Source organism: Atractosteus spatula, chromosome 12 (genome assembly GCF_055471065.1).
Source record: "Atractosteus spatula isolate fAtrSpa1 chromosome 12, fAtrSpa1.hap1, whole genome shotgun sequence".
NCBI lineage: Eukaryota > Metazoa > Chordata > Actinopteri > Semionotiformes > Lepisosteidae > Atractosteus > Atractosteus spatula.
Window position 1 is genome coordinate 39,744,718 of NC_142717.1, and position 13,635 is coordinate 39,758,352.

The 13,635-nt window shown below is 40.4% G+C and overlaps 1 protein-coding gene across 4 annotated transcripts; it reads right to left on the minus strand.

Moving 5' to 3' along the window:
- Positions 1 to 213: 213 nt before the first annotated feature.
- On the minus strand, positions 214 to 10,144 carry pdp1 (pyruvate dehydrogenase phosphatase catalytic subunit 1). Of its 4 annotated transcripts, none has more exons than XM_088929640.1 (2): positions 10,021 to 10,144; positions 214 to 7,422 (listed from the first exon to the last, which is right to left on the minus strand). In XM_088929640.1, exon 2 carries the CDS (start codon positions 7,369 to 7,371, stop codon positions 5,749 to 5,751), a length of 1,623 nt encoding a protein of 540 aa, XP_088785766.1. In that variant the 5' UTR covers positions 7,372 to 7,422; positions 10,021 to 10,144; the 3' UTR covers positions 214 to 5,748. The 4 variants fall into 4 exon arrangements, with proteins under 4 accessions (XP_088785766.1, XP_088785769.1, XP_088785767.1 ...); XM_088929643.1 differs by lacking the exon at positions 10,021 to 10,144 and adding an exon at positions 9,639 to 9,721; XM_088929641.1 differs by lacking the exon at positions 10,021 to 10,144 and adding an exon at positions 7,749 to 9,619.
- Positions 10,145 to 13,635: the final 3,491 nt, after the last annotated feature.

A 13,635-nucleotide genomic window follows, 5' to 3' on the forward strand; every position in this document is an offset into this window, starting at 1 on the left:
GGCCTTTGATTTGGAACACTGGAGTGGATCAAGGAAGCAATATACCATTCCCCTTTCAGAGAGTGATTCCAGCTCGAGCTCATGTAGTACCACTGTTTATGGGTTTAGAGAATCAAAGAAAAAAAAATCACAGCGAGGCTCTAAAGGACTGACCTTCAGTGACCAGTTAGGGTTACACAGGCCCTGGAGAAATTCCACTACACAACACAAAGTCTTTGTTCTGTATTTTATTAAAACATATGAATACAAAATAATAACACGCAGTAAAAGCACACTTTTCGCTTACATACACAATAGTTACAGAACTTTTTTCCCCCATACAACAAATGTAACAGCTCCATTTAAAAGAAGTGTAAATAACCTTAAGGAAGTAAGCATACATTTGTCCTAAGAAACCTTTACCAGAATAGACTGTTACTTTACTTTTCTGGTCATATTGCCTCACCCCTAGTTAAAAGTCCCACCTCAGCAGATAGGTCAAACTTTCAGCTCATCAGATCTTCTGCGATATTGGTTTGTCATAACTCGTTAGTCAATGTCTTGTCTCTCTTGTGGAACCGCAGAACTTGCTAAGGCAGGTGATGACTGTTAAGTGCCTACGTTTTAAAAATGATCACCTCAATGTGTTCATTTGTACATTAAAAATAAAATCCGGCATGTTTAAAAGAACCATTTTATTTAAAAGTTGTCCTCTTCCTATCCAGCTTTGTATGCAAAGAAAATGAGCTTGAATATAAACTACTAATTAGAAGACATCAGATTTTGTATGAGAAAAATCAATGATAATTGTTGTACAGTACAGTACCTTGCAAAAATATTCACCCCCTGTAATGGCTCCACACTTTTTTGCCATCTAGAATTCCCACATTTTCATACAGGACTTTATATTTAGAAACGACAAAATCAGCATCCAAACTGATAATGATAAAAATGCCGATATGTCAATAACGTTTCTCAAGAGAACTAGAAGATTTTCAATGGTGTAAGTATTAAACTCATTTACTACAGCAACCATAAATCAGTCCAGCTAAAAAGGTTAATTCCAAAAGTCACAAAATTAATGGATTTGTCTGTACGCAATGTGGTTTAACTTTGCATTGGAGTAACTGGGTGTCTCTGTAAATTCCTTCAGATCATGAATTCCTAATCACAACTCGCAGTGACACAATACATCAATCTTTAAGACCAAGGAACGTTTGAAAAAATATCAGTAAAAAAGTGGAAGAGAGTCACATAGCAGAAGAAGGTTACCTTTCTGTGTAAGTACAGTGACGTCCAACATTAATGTCTGGATTGTGCATCATCCTACCCAGACTACTAGATACTGTAAGCCCACACTTTCAAACTAACTGGTTAGGAATGCAAATGTGAAGCCAACTGTGAAAGAGCTGCAAACTTCTATGTCTTAAATGGGAGTCACTGCTCATACATTGACAATATCCCACTCCCAACACAAGACCTGTCTGTATGACAGCAAGGCAAGATAAGAACCCTTAACTGAAAAACATTCAGACTGAATCTCAAGTGAGGTCATCTTCAGACATGTGGCAGAAGGTTTTATGATCAATGTTTACTGTATGACTATTAGGTTGCTGAAATACTTTTCATCAGCAGGGACTGGGGTAGCCTGCCAAAAAACGTGGGGGAAAATAGATGGCGCCAATCAGGGGCACATCACAGGGATCACCCAAAATCTAAAACTGTGTAAAAAAACCTCACATTTCTGCAAGACAAATATGGCCAACGCAAAAACCACATTGGAGTGGTCTGACAAAAACAGAGTGAATGTCCTCTCTCAGGGCTCTGACTTCAGTCCAATAGGAAATGTATTGCATGGTGAGGTTTACAATCCATCAACTACCCCCAGTAAACCTGTCTGAAGAGGGACAAAGGTGCCAGTAACAATAAACATAATCACACCACCTCACTGGGCAAAACTGGCATACAACTATACAAAAATACTGGCACCGACTGCCATCAAAGGTGTTTGATTGATTTAGGGGCAGAAAACTTCAGCAATTACCAAACTAGAAAATATCATTTTGTACTTTCTGCAGACATTCAAACTCCTTCACATACAACAGCGTTATGGTTTGGAATGAATTTCATTTGAAAAATGCCATATTTTATTTCGAATTAAAAATATGGGGGTCAATAGTTTTGCGAGGCAATATATGTACAATTTTAGTACAACCCTTTTTAAAAACTCTCCTCTAGATAAATTTCAAACACTGTATTTTGAAAATAAAAGGTACTTTGTTAGTTTTCTTACAGTTTATTGTAATATAAAATTGTACAGGTATGACTGACATTTGTCTTACGCTTCAAACAATGAGCAGTTGCAAACCTTTGTCAAACATTCCAGTTTCTGTCATATATTTTGATAATAATGTATGCTCGTGTGTAAACACTCCATAAACAACTTGCTGTAGGCCTGATAATTTACATTCATATTTCAGTAACTGCAAGAGTCCTGTTGACAAATATCCACATTTAAACTAGTTCTGCCAACCAGGTTAAAATATAACCTTTAGCAGACTGTCCAATCAAAAAATTGAAGTTACTGTACACATCCTTGAATGTCTTTACAGTCAATGTTTTATGTTTCTTTTCAAATCTCACCAAGTGAAACTAAGTAGAAGTGGATTTTAAAATTCATCCTTTCCAATCCATGATCATAGATGAACAGTAAATACTCCAAGGTCACACCCTGATCAACATTCAGAAAAGTAATAAAACAGGGACTAAGGAATGTCACAATCAAATCTCCATGCATCATTAAAAAAGGGCTATTAAATTCTGTTAAAACCATCAAAATGACTAAACAATTCATTATCTTCATGTTTTCATCTTCATAATAGCAACAGAGAATATATTTACATTTTTTCCAGCAATATATTCAGGAAAAATATTTTTAAAACATATGTTTTCTGAAACAATGAGAATAAAAACAAAATATATTTACCAAAATCATTAGCAAGTTGTGTTCAATTATTATTGACAAAATAATTATGGGACATTAAAACATAACAGAAATGAACACTTAGGACAGAAAGGCAAGGTCACCTCATTAAAGTCCCAGGTATGCGCAACTGACCTACAGCATTCAAGAAGGAGGGATATATAAGTAATATTTCTGTACCAGAAGAACACTTCTAAAACAATCTGTAATTGTCACTGTTAACATACATTAATATGTTAATAATACACTTGCCTCCATGCAACGTAGAGTTATTCTACTAGTCTCGGTATAACCATTTCTACAATAACTTTGACCAATTTGAATACCTAAATCCTGAAGCTTTTTTTAAAGGCTAACAAAAAATCTTACTTATACGAAAGCCATAGTAAATTGCAATCGATAGTAAAATGCAACTTACGTGTACTACAACATGTATCACATTCCACTGATTCACAATCTCGTCACTCGATCTTGACAATCACAGTGTCTAAAACAGACAACACATGAATTGTCCCCATCTCTGGGTTGGAGTGCTAAGTAAGGCTGCATCATATTAAGCCAATACAACCTAGGAGGTATAACAAGTTAAACAAAAATGTTATTTTTATTTACAAAACATACTTATTTTTATTATTGAAACCCCAAATGAAATGACTATCATTTTTATTACACTAACGATAAAGTGCTGGTTCTGCTCAAACCATTGTATTGGAGTGTAGCCCTGAAGTGCTGAAAACATCATATGAAAAACGCAGCCTCATCCCAGCGAAACATTTCAACCTGACAGTACACCAGCAAAATGTTCTAGATCTTCAGAGAGGTTACTCTTCGATCAGGGTCTAAAAGAATTAAGACCATGCTAGAACAACATTCTGCTTGAATATAGGCATATGTATTTATGTTCAAAATATATACAGAATTCTTGTGCGCAAAACATGCGAGGAGTTTAATATTCCTGACGCTGTCATTGTTGAGACAAATTTGCTCAGTCTGAATTTCACCAACAGTCTGTTTTAGGCTCTGTAGTCTGTATGAGGAGACATAGCAAAATGTACATTCAGCAGACAAATACAGCATATTAGGATGTTGTGTAGCTGATGCTACCACCAGCAGGTGTGCAATGGATGCACCTGCCCGCACGCCAAGCTGTCGAGAAAAAGGACTCATCCCTACAGCTCCTCTAAATGATTTCCTCCATTCTCCAGAAAGCAATTTTGTACTCCCCACTGGATAGCAGAGTGAGGAGACCAGGATAACACCTGGCACCAGAACTCCCATAAAGGTGAAGATAGCATTGGCCTTGAAGTGGTGGGCACCTGCAAGCAGCACGCACAGCCCAGACAGAATGTAGAGTGTTCACATGTGGAGTGTTCACATGTGTTGAATGGGGAGTGTATTCCACAAACCTCTGACGAGGGTACAGGTGCGTGGGCTTGAGCTCCACCTTCTGACCGTTTTAAACAGGATTTGGATCTGGGGATCTGGGGATCGCTTTGTCCAGGGAAGGGAACAGAAAACAGTCCCATACTCCTCAAACCAACAAAATACTGCCTGCTACCAAGACCGTCTATTTAACAAACTGGAGAGTCCTGACCAATGAAAGAATTTGGATAAAGCACTGAAGAAATTTTAGGGCTCAACTGGACTCAATGACAACCCTCAAGGAAAGTGCTATTTCAAATGTTCTTTAAGAACACTTCGATTCCCTGGTGTAACACCTGTCACTTCACCAAGCAAAGTATAGTCTTCACTCGGGGCCATCTTCCTTCTGCGCATCTTCCTTCCATTGTATTTTTTACTTAATTCATCCACCACAGAAATGCACCAACCATCTGGGTTGTTTAGTCTACTGCACAATGACAAGGAAAATGTATGCATTAAAAATGTCTGATTCATAATCAGAGGTATCGAACAAGGATAGGAATTTACGCTTTACAAGAATTTCTAATTGTCAGAAAGTTGTGACAGACTTGCTCCAGGTACAAAGGCACACCTTGCTTTCAATAAGGCTGCATCTGCTTTGGTGACAAATATGATTGATGTGTAAGTCAATTATTGCATAGACAAATTCACATAGCATTATTTTTTTATGGAATCCTCATTGTGCTGAACACCAGCAAAACGAACACCTTAAAATTAATCTTAAAAAGCATGAGGAATATGCAATGTGTTGATAAAATAAATGATGAACTTGTTTCATCCCTCTTTTACAGGAAAAAAAAGGCGGTCAATGACAGCTGAAATTAGAAGCGAAAGGGCATATTCTGGGAAAGAACTTTTGCAATTTTCACAGAAACGTCTTCAGAAGATATGAATAATGCACTCGTTCATACATATAATGATAATGGAAGACAGATAAAATATGAGCTTTGAAAAATAGCCTGCCCTTTTAGATGTAACATTTTTTGCTTGATTAATTAGTGACAGGATTCTAGCAATAGCCACAGAGAAACCAAATAAATAATATAATAGGTTCAGAAGTGTTTCTCAATACATAACTACATTACTCTCAAATAATGTATGGCCAACGAGCTGCAGGTAACCGACATCTCCTTGTCCCTGCTGCTCTGGAGAAGGAGCGGCTACATTCCACACAATTGTCTAATTTTGGGAGTTCCTACAACATATATATATAACTATAGCCAGTCGTTCTCTTCTGCATGTTATTGCTGGGTAAAATGGGACTGAATGAGTAACATTACATTAGAATATGACCTCCAAGTTAACTGTGCAAATAACACACAAGATGTTTGAATTTCATCTCTGCCATTAGGAAAATTCAATCCTTAAGGCGAGTCTCCTCCCCCGGGCTTATTCTGCGCACTAATGACATGGGAGTTGAACTGGACAACGATAATGGTGATGTCATCCCTGTACATGCGGGCCAGCTCTTCTGGTAGGCTCAACATTTTTGAAAGACGCTCGTGGTCTACCGTTCCAAACTCATTGTTCCCCACCGCGTGCCTTATAAGATGAGTGGCTGCGTTCTGATCTTCGAAGACAGACGACACCAGAGCCCTTCGCTCCATCAGCAACCCCTGCATCTGGCCGAGGGTCACCTTGTAGCCTCCCACTGTGATTGGCTGCTGGAGGTGAACCCCCGTGAGATATTCGCCCACAATCCTCACCACTTCCTGTCTGTGCATCGTCTCCCATAAGCCGTCAGTTCCCAGGACCAGGAAACGGTCTTGGGGTCTTAATCTGTGGTGAATGACCTCAGGCTCGGCGGTGAGGTAGGGGGGAGTGTGATAGTTCGGTGGGATGAACTTTGTGTGCTCGTTTTCATTGAGCTGGTCAGGCCCAGACTCCAGGACCCGCTTCTGGAGCTCAATGCTCCACTTGAATTTCACGTCTCCGAAGGCCCTGAAGGGCATCAGCAGGCCGAGCAGCCGGTCCTGCTTGACGACCGTCTTTTCTTCGTTCTTGGGATGCTCCGACTGGACACGCCTGATCTCTTCCTCGTTCTGCGCGTTGTGGTCGTTCGACAAGGTCAGCGCGGACCACGACCCGTCGTCCTCCTGCACGCCGAGCACGGCCCGCCCGTCGCCGGTGTTGGCCACGTGCAGATCGACGCCGTCGATGTGCGCGACGCAGGCCGTGGCCCCGGAGAACGCCACGCGAAGCACCCAGTAGTTGAGGAAGGAGTTAGGATCGCCAACTTGAGCTTCTAGGGAAAGGTCACTATCCAGCCGCTTAAACGCGTTAATCAGAGCCTCTTTAATGTCTGGCGTCTCTCCGCTGTTGAGGTCAATGAGCTCCTGCCAATATGTTCTCAGGCTGTTGAAATACAACCGAGAAGCCTCCTTGCTAAAATAATCATTAGGGTGCTTATGCCACTGCAAAATGGGCAACACAGGCCTCCCGCTCTCCACAGCATTTTCTATTTCAAGTAACGTCTCCTGAGGCAGCAAGGAGACGGCAATGTAATAAAACAGCCTCTCACTCAGCGCCTGAGCACAGGCGCAGCCGGCATGACCATCGAACACCCCCAAGAGCATCCCCCTGGTCTGCAGGCAGGTGGCAGCACTCCTCCTGTCCTCGATGGGGGCGTTGGCCGGCAGCTGGTTGCTGTCAAAGCCGAGCACGGGGCTCACGTTCTTCCCATCGAACTCGGGGACTTTGAAGCTGTACTCGTTGGCCTTTAAAATGCTGTTGACCTGAGGCGGGGTCAGGTTATAGCGCAGCTCAGAAGACGTTCTGTAGGGGCGCGACTGGATTCTCCACTGGCAGCGCCCTGCAGGTGATCCATCTGCGCTGGAGTTTTTCTGCAGTGCGAGTTTCACGGCATGGGGGGGGTGCTGAGGCGGCCGCAGGCATCGGTGTCGAGCACGGCACTGAAGGGCTGAGCTGCATATCCTCCTGATCTCTCCAGCGCGGGTGGCTGTGAGCAGCTGGGAGATCACAAGCATGGCAACAGGCCGCAAACCTTTCAGGGTTGTGAAAATACCTTTTCAGTTGACCTATAACAAAAATATACACAATCAGATACACGCCTGGTGAAGATGAGCTGAAACACATTTTTGAAATTCACATTTATTTGTAAGCAAAATAATCAAAGTGAAATCATACAAAACAAACCAATTTATAATAACAAAGCGAGCAGAACAGCCCACCTTAGGTTGTTGATATGTTGTTGTTTTTTTGCCAGTAGGAACGATGAGTTCAAGACGAAGGTTAACCGTTACTTCATTTTAACAATATTGATTTTCATTATTCAAATCAAGCTGCTTTAACACGTATAACATCTAAATACTCCAAAAGAAAAAAAATAAGCAAGAAACTATACCTGTTCGGGAACTTTTTCCTCACAGGAATTCGAGACCCTGCGCTAAAAATATCAGCTCTCGACATGACAGCCTGGATTCTGAAGCACAGGGCAGCACTGTGAGAAACACATGTCTCTGTGTTTGCTTGTACACTTGGGGAACTGAAGTTAACTGTATACTGAGGCTGCTCACTTTAGCACTGTGCTCTGAATATAAGCATATAAATAGACACAGCACACATGACACATGGAGCATACTGAGTTTATAAAGTGCACTCGTTCTTTCAAAGTCCAGGGACTGCAGGAATTAAGCAGCTTTCATGCATGATGCCGCTACCCTCAGCCCTACGGCAGTCAGTGACGCACATGACCACTCACTGAGGTTCTGCAGGAGAAATGGGCTGGATAAACACACTACTGATTAGCAGGAGGTAAAGGGCAGCACTACGAAGATCTTGTTGCCCAAATCCATTAGAGACACGAAGACTCTCAACACTATTAAAACTCACTTAAACACTGAAGTAACAGCAGAGGTCTTTAATGTATAATTTGGGTGCACTTAATCTATAATTTAGATGCATCACTCTTGGATTTTTTGGGGGCATATTTATTTTTCTAGTTTTACTTCTATATTACCGGTAAATAATAATATATTTGAAAATTGTTCTACTGTACGGAACTGTTTTTTAAAGTGCTTATAAGCAAAACTACTATTTTCAGTCTTGAACATAGAAGACTGGCAGAGTCCAAGTCAAATACAGTACTGCAATTTCTCAAGGGCACGGACAGTCAGTCCAACAGCCTCCATAATCAACTGAGATATACCTATCAGAGGCTTTCATGTGCAATTTAACAGAAGTGCATTTAAAACTGAGAACAGGAGGCATTTTAGAGGGGTCTGGAACAAGCTACCCAGAACAATGCCCCAGTTTCTTTGGACAGCCAGTTAGATGAGATCCTGTCTACCTGTAGACTTTCTTATGCTTTTGCCACTGTAGATACAGAATAAACAAGCATATTTCATGCCCTGCCCATCCAGATATTATTGTCTAGTTTCTGTGTATTGCCTGCGTAACCTTCAAGATAATCTTAGACAATGTTCAATGGTTTACAGAAGTCATCATTATTTGAAGCAAAGCAAGTTTTACTTACAAATTCTCTACTTCTACCTGTACGTACTGTATCAACGTTTTAAGATGAAATCAGTGCTAAGTATTTCCCTGAGTAACCGATGGCGATATCAGCTCGAAAATATATTTTTGTAAAAAATAACCTGTGTTGAAGAGCGGTTTGTATCTCTCCTGCAGAAGCCTAGTGAGGATTTAAAAATAAATGCGCTTCGTCCAGAGTGCTGGGTAAATGCCTAAATATTTTGGCACCATGCTGCTGTTCCTGACATTTGCTCTTGAAACGCATCTTCGAAAATCCATCCGGCCCCATAAACTGTACTTCCAACTAGATCCCTGGTTAGTAAAACAAAAAACGCCGATTGCTTTACTAAGAGACAGACGTAAATAAAATTGGCTTTATCTATTTGTCACTATGGAAAAAATTGTCGGTACTGGTTGGAAAAGTGCTTACAACTGACCCCGCGTAAAAACAAAATTAAAGAAACTCGTCAAACGATGACTGCTTGATGAACAAAGAAATAATCATATTAAGGGTATAAAATCATACCTGAAGATTCGAGAAGGCTGTTCTCTACACATGATGATAACAAGAATACTGTAATAGCCATGTAGCAACTATAATTTTGGTTACACATGCTTTACTTTATTGCATTGTTATTACTATTAACACCTAAATGCACGCCACCAAAACCAGTTCAGTACGTGAAACAGGGCCGAAGAAAAAAAAATAAAGGCACGAATATTTTTTTAATTGACAGGTAAAAGAGAATCAAGATGTTACCTTTAAAATGCCCCCTCTAAAACGCGAGAGCCGAACCGGTTTTGTCCAAGACGCATCTAACGCAGATTAGCTCACGGTGAGTGTAAACAAAAAAAGTTGCCATATTGCTCGTCGCATTAAATACATCAAACGTGTCCATTCTGCAGAACCTTAACGTATTTCAACCAGACTGACTGGAGTAATAAATCTGCAAAACGACGCGACAGGAGCTTCACGTACAGTCTGTAACCGCCCCAAGACCCCCACCATCTTTTTTTTTTTTTTTAACCGAGAAAAACCCAAAAGCCGAGAGGCACAACCCATGCATAATAACCGAGTTTGAGGTTCAACATAACGTGCAAATTAAAGCGCCATGCATATCACGAACTAACATCATACCTACCTTCCCTGCTGTGCTTTTAAACTGTTGCATGGAGCTTATGATACAACTTGCCGCACAGAAAACAGAGGACAACGCAGCCGAGCCAGCATCTCGGGCGACAGGCCCTGCGTAGCAGGTCCCTATCAAAGTCCTGATTGGTTTGTCCTGCTGGGGCTGGGAGGTGTGTAACGCACGCCTTAACCTCTTGCGTACCGGAGCAGCTATTGGCTGTAAACCCGACACGTGTGACAGATCGGTGCGGGAGTGTGGTGTCCAGTAGGTACGGTATCTCAATTTAAAGTCTTCAGCTTCTGAAGTGCTGGTGTCCGGCAGTTTGACACGTAGAAATCCTTGTGCAATCACGCAATAAATGTTTGCAGTCGCCAGCAGACAAACTGAAGGCTCCACGGCCGAAACGTTGTGTTTTCTTTCTTCTCTTTTCAGCAGGGAATAAATCTATTACTTGTTCCTTTGCAGCCTACGCATGCTGACGCGGCTACCCACCAGAACAACACAAACTGTGTAGTTGTGTGAGAACTATCCAAAAAGAGATCAGTGCTAACTTCAGAGAAATGACTTCCTCTTAAAACAACGTTTTTGCGAAGTGGCAACTTAACAAACTTGTGTTGAACGTTTATCGTTTTTATTGTACGTTTTAGTTTATTTACAGTTACTACCATTTATTATAAGACAATGTACTTTGCCGAAACCAGCTCAATTAACAGCAACTGATATGGGTATATTAATTTATAATCACTTATTATGTACTTTCTGTATTGTCTATCCTGGATTACAGTGTATTTCTCTGTTTTGCATCTTATCTTTTTATAGTGCAATTAAGTAGTAAAATAAGTAAAAAGTAAATTATTTATTATATTTAAGATATGCTGCTGATAATGAGAAAAACAAAAAAAATGATTGGGAAATGCAACTGAGTCATGGACTGGAAAAAATAAAAACCATTAAACTGACTTTTCTTAATATTATGTTAAAATGAGGATTTCAAAATGGCAAAATAATTAGACACAGTCTTAATATACCTGTATTTGGCTTATTTGACCATTCAAAAAGTGATAAGGTGTGCAAATAAACTGCAGAAAGGAATGTTGCCCTCTTTGACCTCTTCATAGCTTGTTCATTGCTTTTGTTTCTAAGTCGCATGATGGTTAGCAGACACCTGACTCGTGCCTCTTGGGTTTGATTCTGAACATTTTGCGCAGTCTGCATGCTCTTCCCCATGTGCCTGTGAATTTTCTGAGAGAATTGGATTTTTCCCCCACTTTCCAGTAGATCTGCCAGCTAGGTTAATTGGTGTCAATAAGTTGTCCTCGTGTTTCTGTTTGTCCTGCAAAGGACTGTTGTGTCCGTAGAGTAGTCATGTTCTGCCATAAGCCATGATCAGCGAAAAAAAACAGAACATGCAAACATGCACGTATCAGACTTCTAGTGTGGAATGAAATGATTAATTCAAACTTTTGTGACTTCTGCTCACATCTTCGCCAGCTTTCCCTGTGTAAAATTCTTAAATAATCCAAAATCAAAACCCTAAGTAGCTTGTCTAATTGGTATTACTATACATGAATGCTAATGACTTGTTGTGAAGCACAAGTCTTAATGCTGTATTGAAGAAGTAAAATGTTAAATTCAGTGCTTTCAGAAGGATTGTCGATTAGCTGTCATGTTTAATTCTAGCTTCAGAGATATTGTCATGTGATGTACTGTATGTAACAGGGCTTTTCTTACATTTGTTAATAGTCTGAAGTACACTAAGGTGAAACTTGGTAAAGAGTTCAGTTTCCATTTTACCCTGCCTGCAGCACTGACCAAGACTAAGGCCAAAATTCATTTAATGTAAACACTTATAAGTTAATAAAATGTGCTCATCTTATCAGCCTGTTACTGCTTGCAACCAAATGTTGACTCTTAGACAACCTAGGGCTTTATTTCTGAAGGTTTTAGTAGTTAAGCTAAATAAGTCAGAAACCTAGTAACTAGGTGGGTCTGGATTGTGCTGAAGAATACATTCAGAGCCAGAAACATTGTGTACATACAAGAAAAATATGTAAACACAAAAATCTTAGGACCCAAGGCAACATAATCCATCTCTATTTTACTGAATAGGTTTGTAGGCTTGTTTATACATGTGCATTTCTAAGCAGTACATACACTTAAATTTCGAGGAACATCTGCTTTTCTGCAACTATACATTACATGTACACAGGCAAAGCTCAAATAGTACAAAAGGCTGGTGACACCCTTTCCTTACATGAGGGAGAAATGCATCTACATGTTATGTACAAGGTCCAAGGCTGTGGGGTTGGCACCCATTCTTAGCACTGTTAGAGAGTACAAAAAGTCTAATGAAATGCTTTTGCAGGAGTCTATGGAAGACAACCTATACATTGTCAATGGGGATAATACTGCACAGTATATGGTGACTGATGACAGATGACCATTGGGATAGACAGGCAGCTGGTCTTCCTGAGGGATTTTGACAGACCATCCAGTGGCACCTAACACCAGAGATTCTGCAAAGCAGAATCTGAATTCTTCTGTGGACTGAGAGCGTCAGAAAAACCAGGAAGCAGCTGTGGGATATCCTTGAATAATCCCCGCTTTCTAACAAACCTACTTTTCAGAATTCACTCATCCAGTTTCTGTCAGGAATAGACTGCATTCCCAGAGTTTACTGCTAATCCCATCCCAATATTATGCAGGAATGTTTGCCGTGTACATGCATATCACAATATCAAATATTGAAGTTGTAATACAAACAATGCAGGGGAGGTTTGGTTACAGGATCTGGAATACCTGAAAGGCCTGCATAGTTTTGTAAAGATTCTTGTTGATCAATGCTTTTTATTTCTCTTTTCACCACAAAGTACTTCTAAGAACCACAGCTTTTTACCTAAACATTATGAAACCTGTTTTGGGATAGTCGATATTACAGTATGTTACCTAATGCAAAACAGAATCAAACATGAGAGCATTCTGGCTCTCACTAGACTTGCCCTGTAGTTACCTTCCCAGCTCAGCTTACAGCTATCAAAGAACCGTAGCTCATGGTGACCTTTTCCTGTGAGGCTAAACTCACTTGCCCATTCTGAATGACAGTTTGAATTCAGTCTGTAGTGCTCCGCTCTGGTTTATTCTCAGTTGCCTTCCTTGGTAAATAACTTAGCTCCCCAAGGACAGACTTTGAACTCTTTCTATGGTAGGAGCGTCCTATCCTGTTTCTGGAGAGCCCCAATCCAGGTAGCCTTATAGATCACCCTGAAACACCTGATTCTTATTTATCTGATGATAATTAATTAATTGCCCCAGGTCTTTTGAAATCAATGATTTTATAGCTGCCTATAACACCTGCTCAAAAGGGCCTTTTCTCTTTTTTAAATCTCAAATTTGAAACATCACTTTTGTCTTTACAAACCTCTTCAGAAGAAAATACAAAGGAAACATAACATTCACAGGTACCAGATCCTGGTACAAGTGTGGGATGTGAAGCAGAGGGTCTTCTTGCAAATGTTAAGGTACCTGGCATCATATTAATATACCCTCCCTCTTCATTTCCTCGTGGATATGACAAGTGTTTTTCTCCTGATTTGGCAAGAGTTGTGTAATGGTAATTCACTTCCC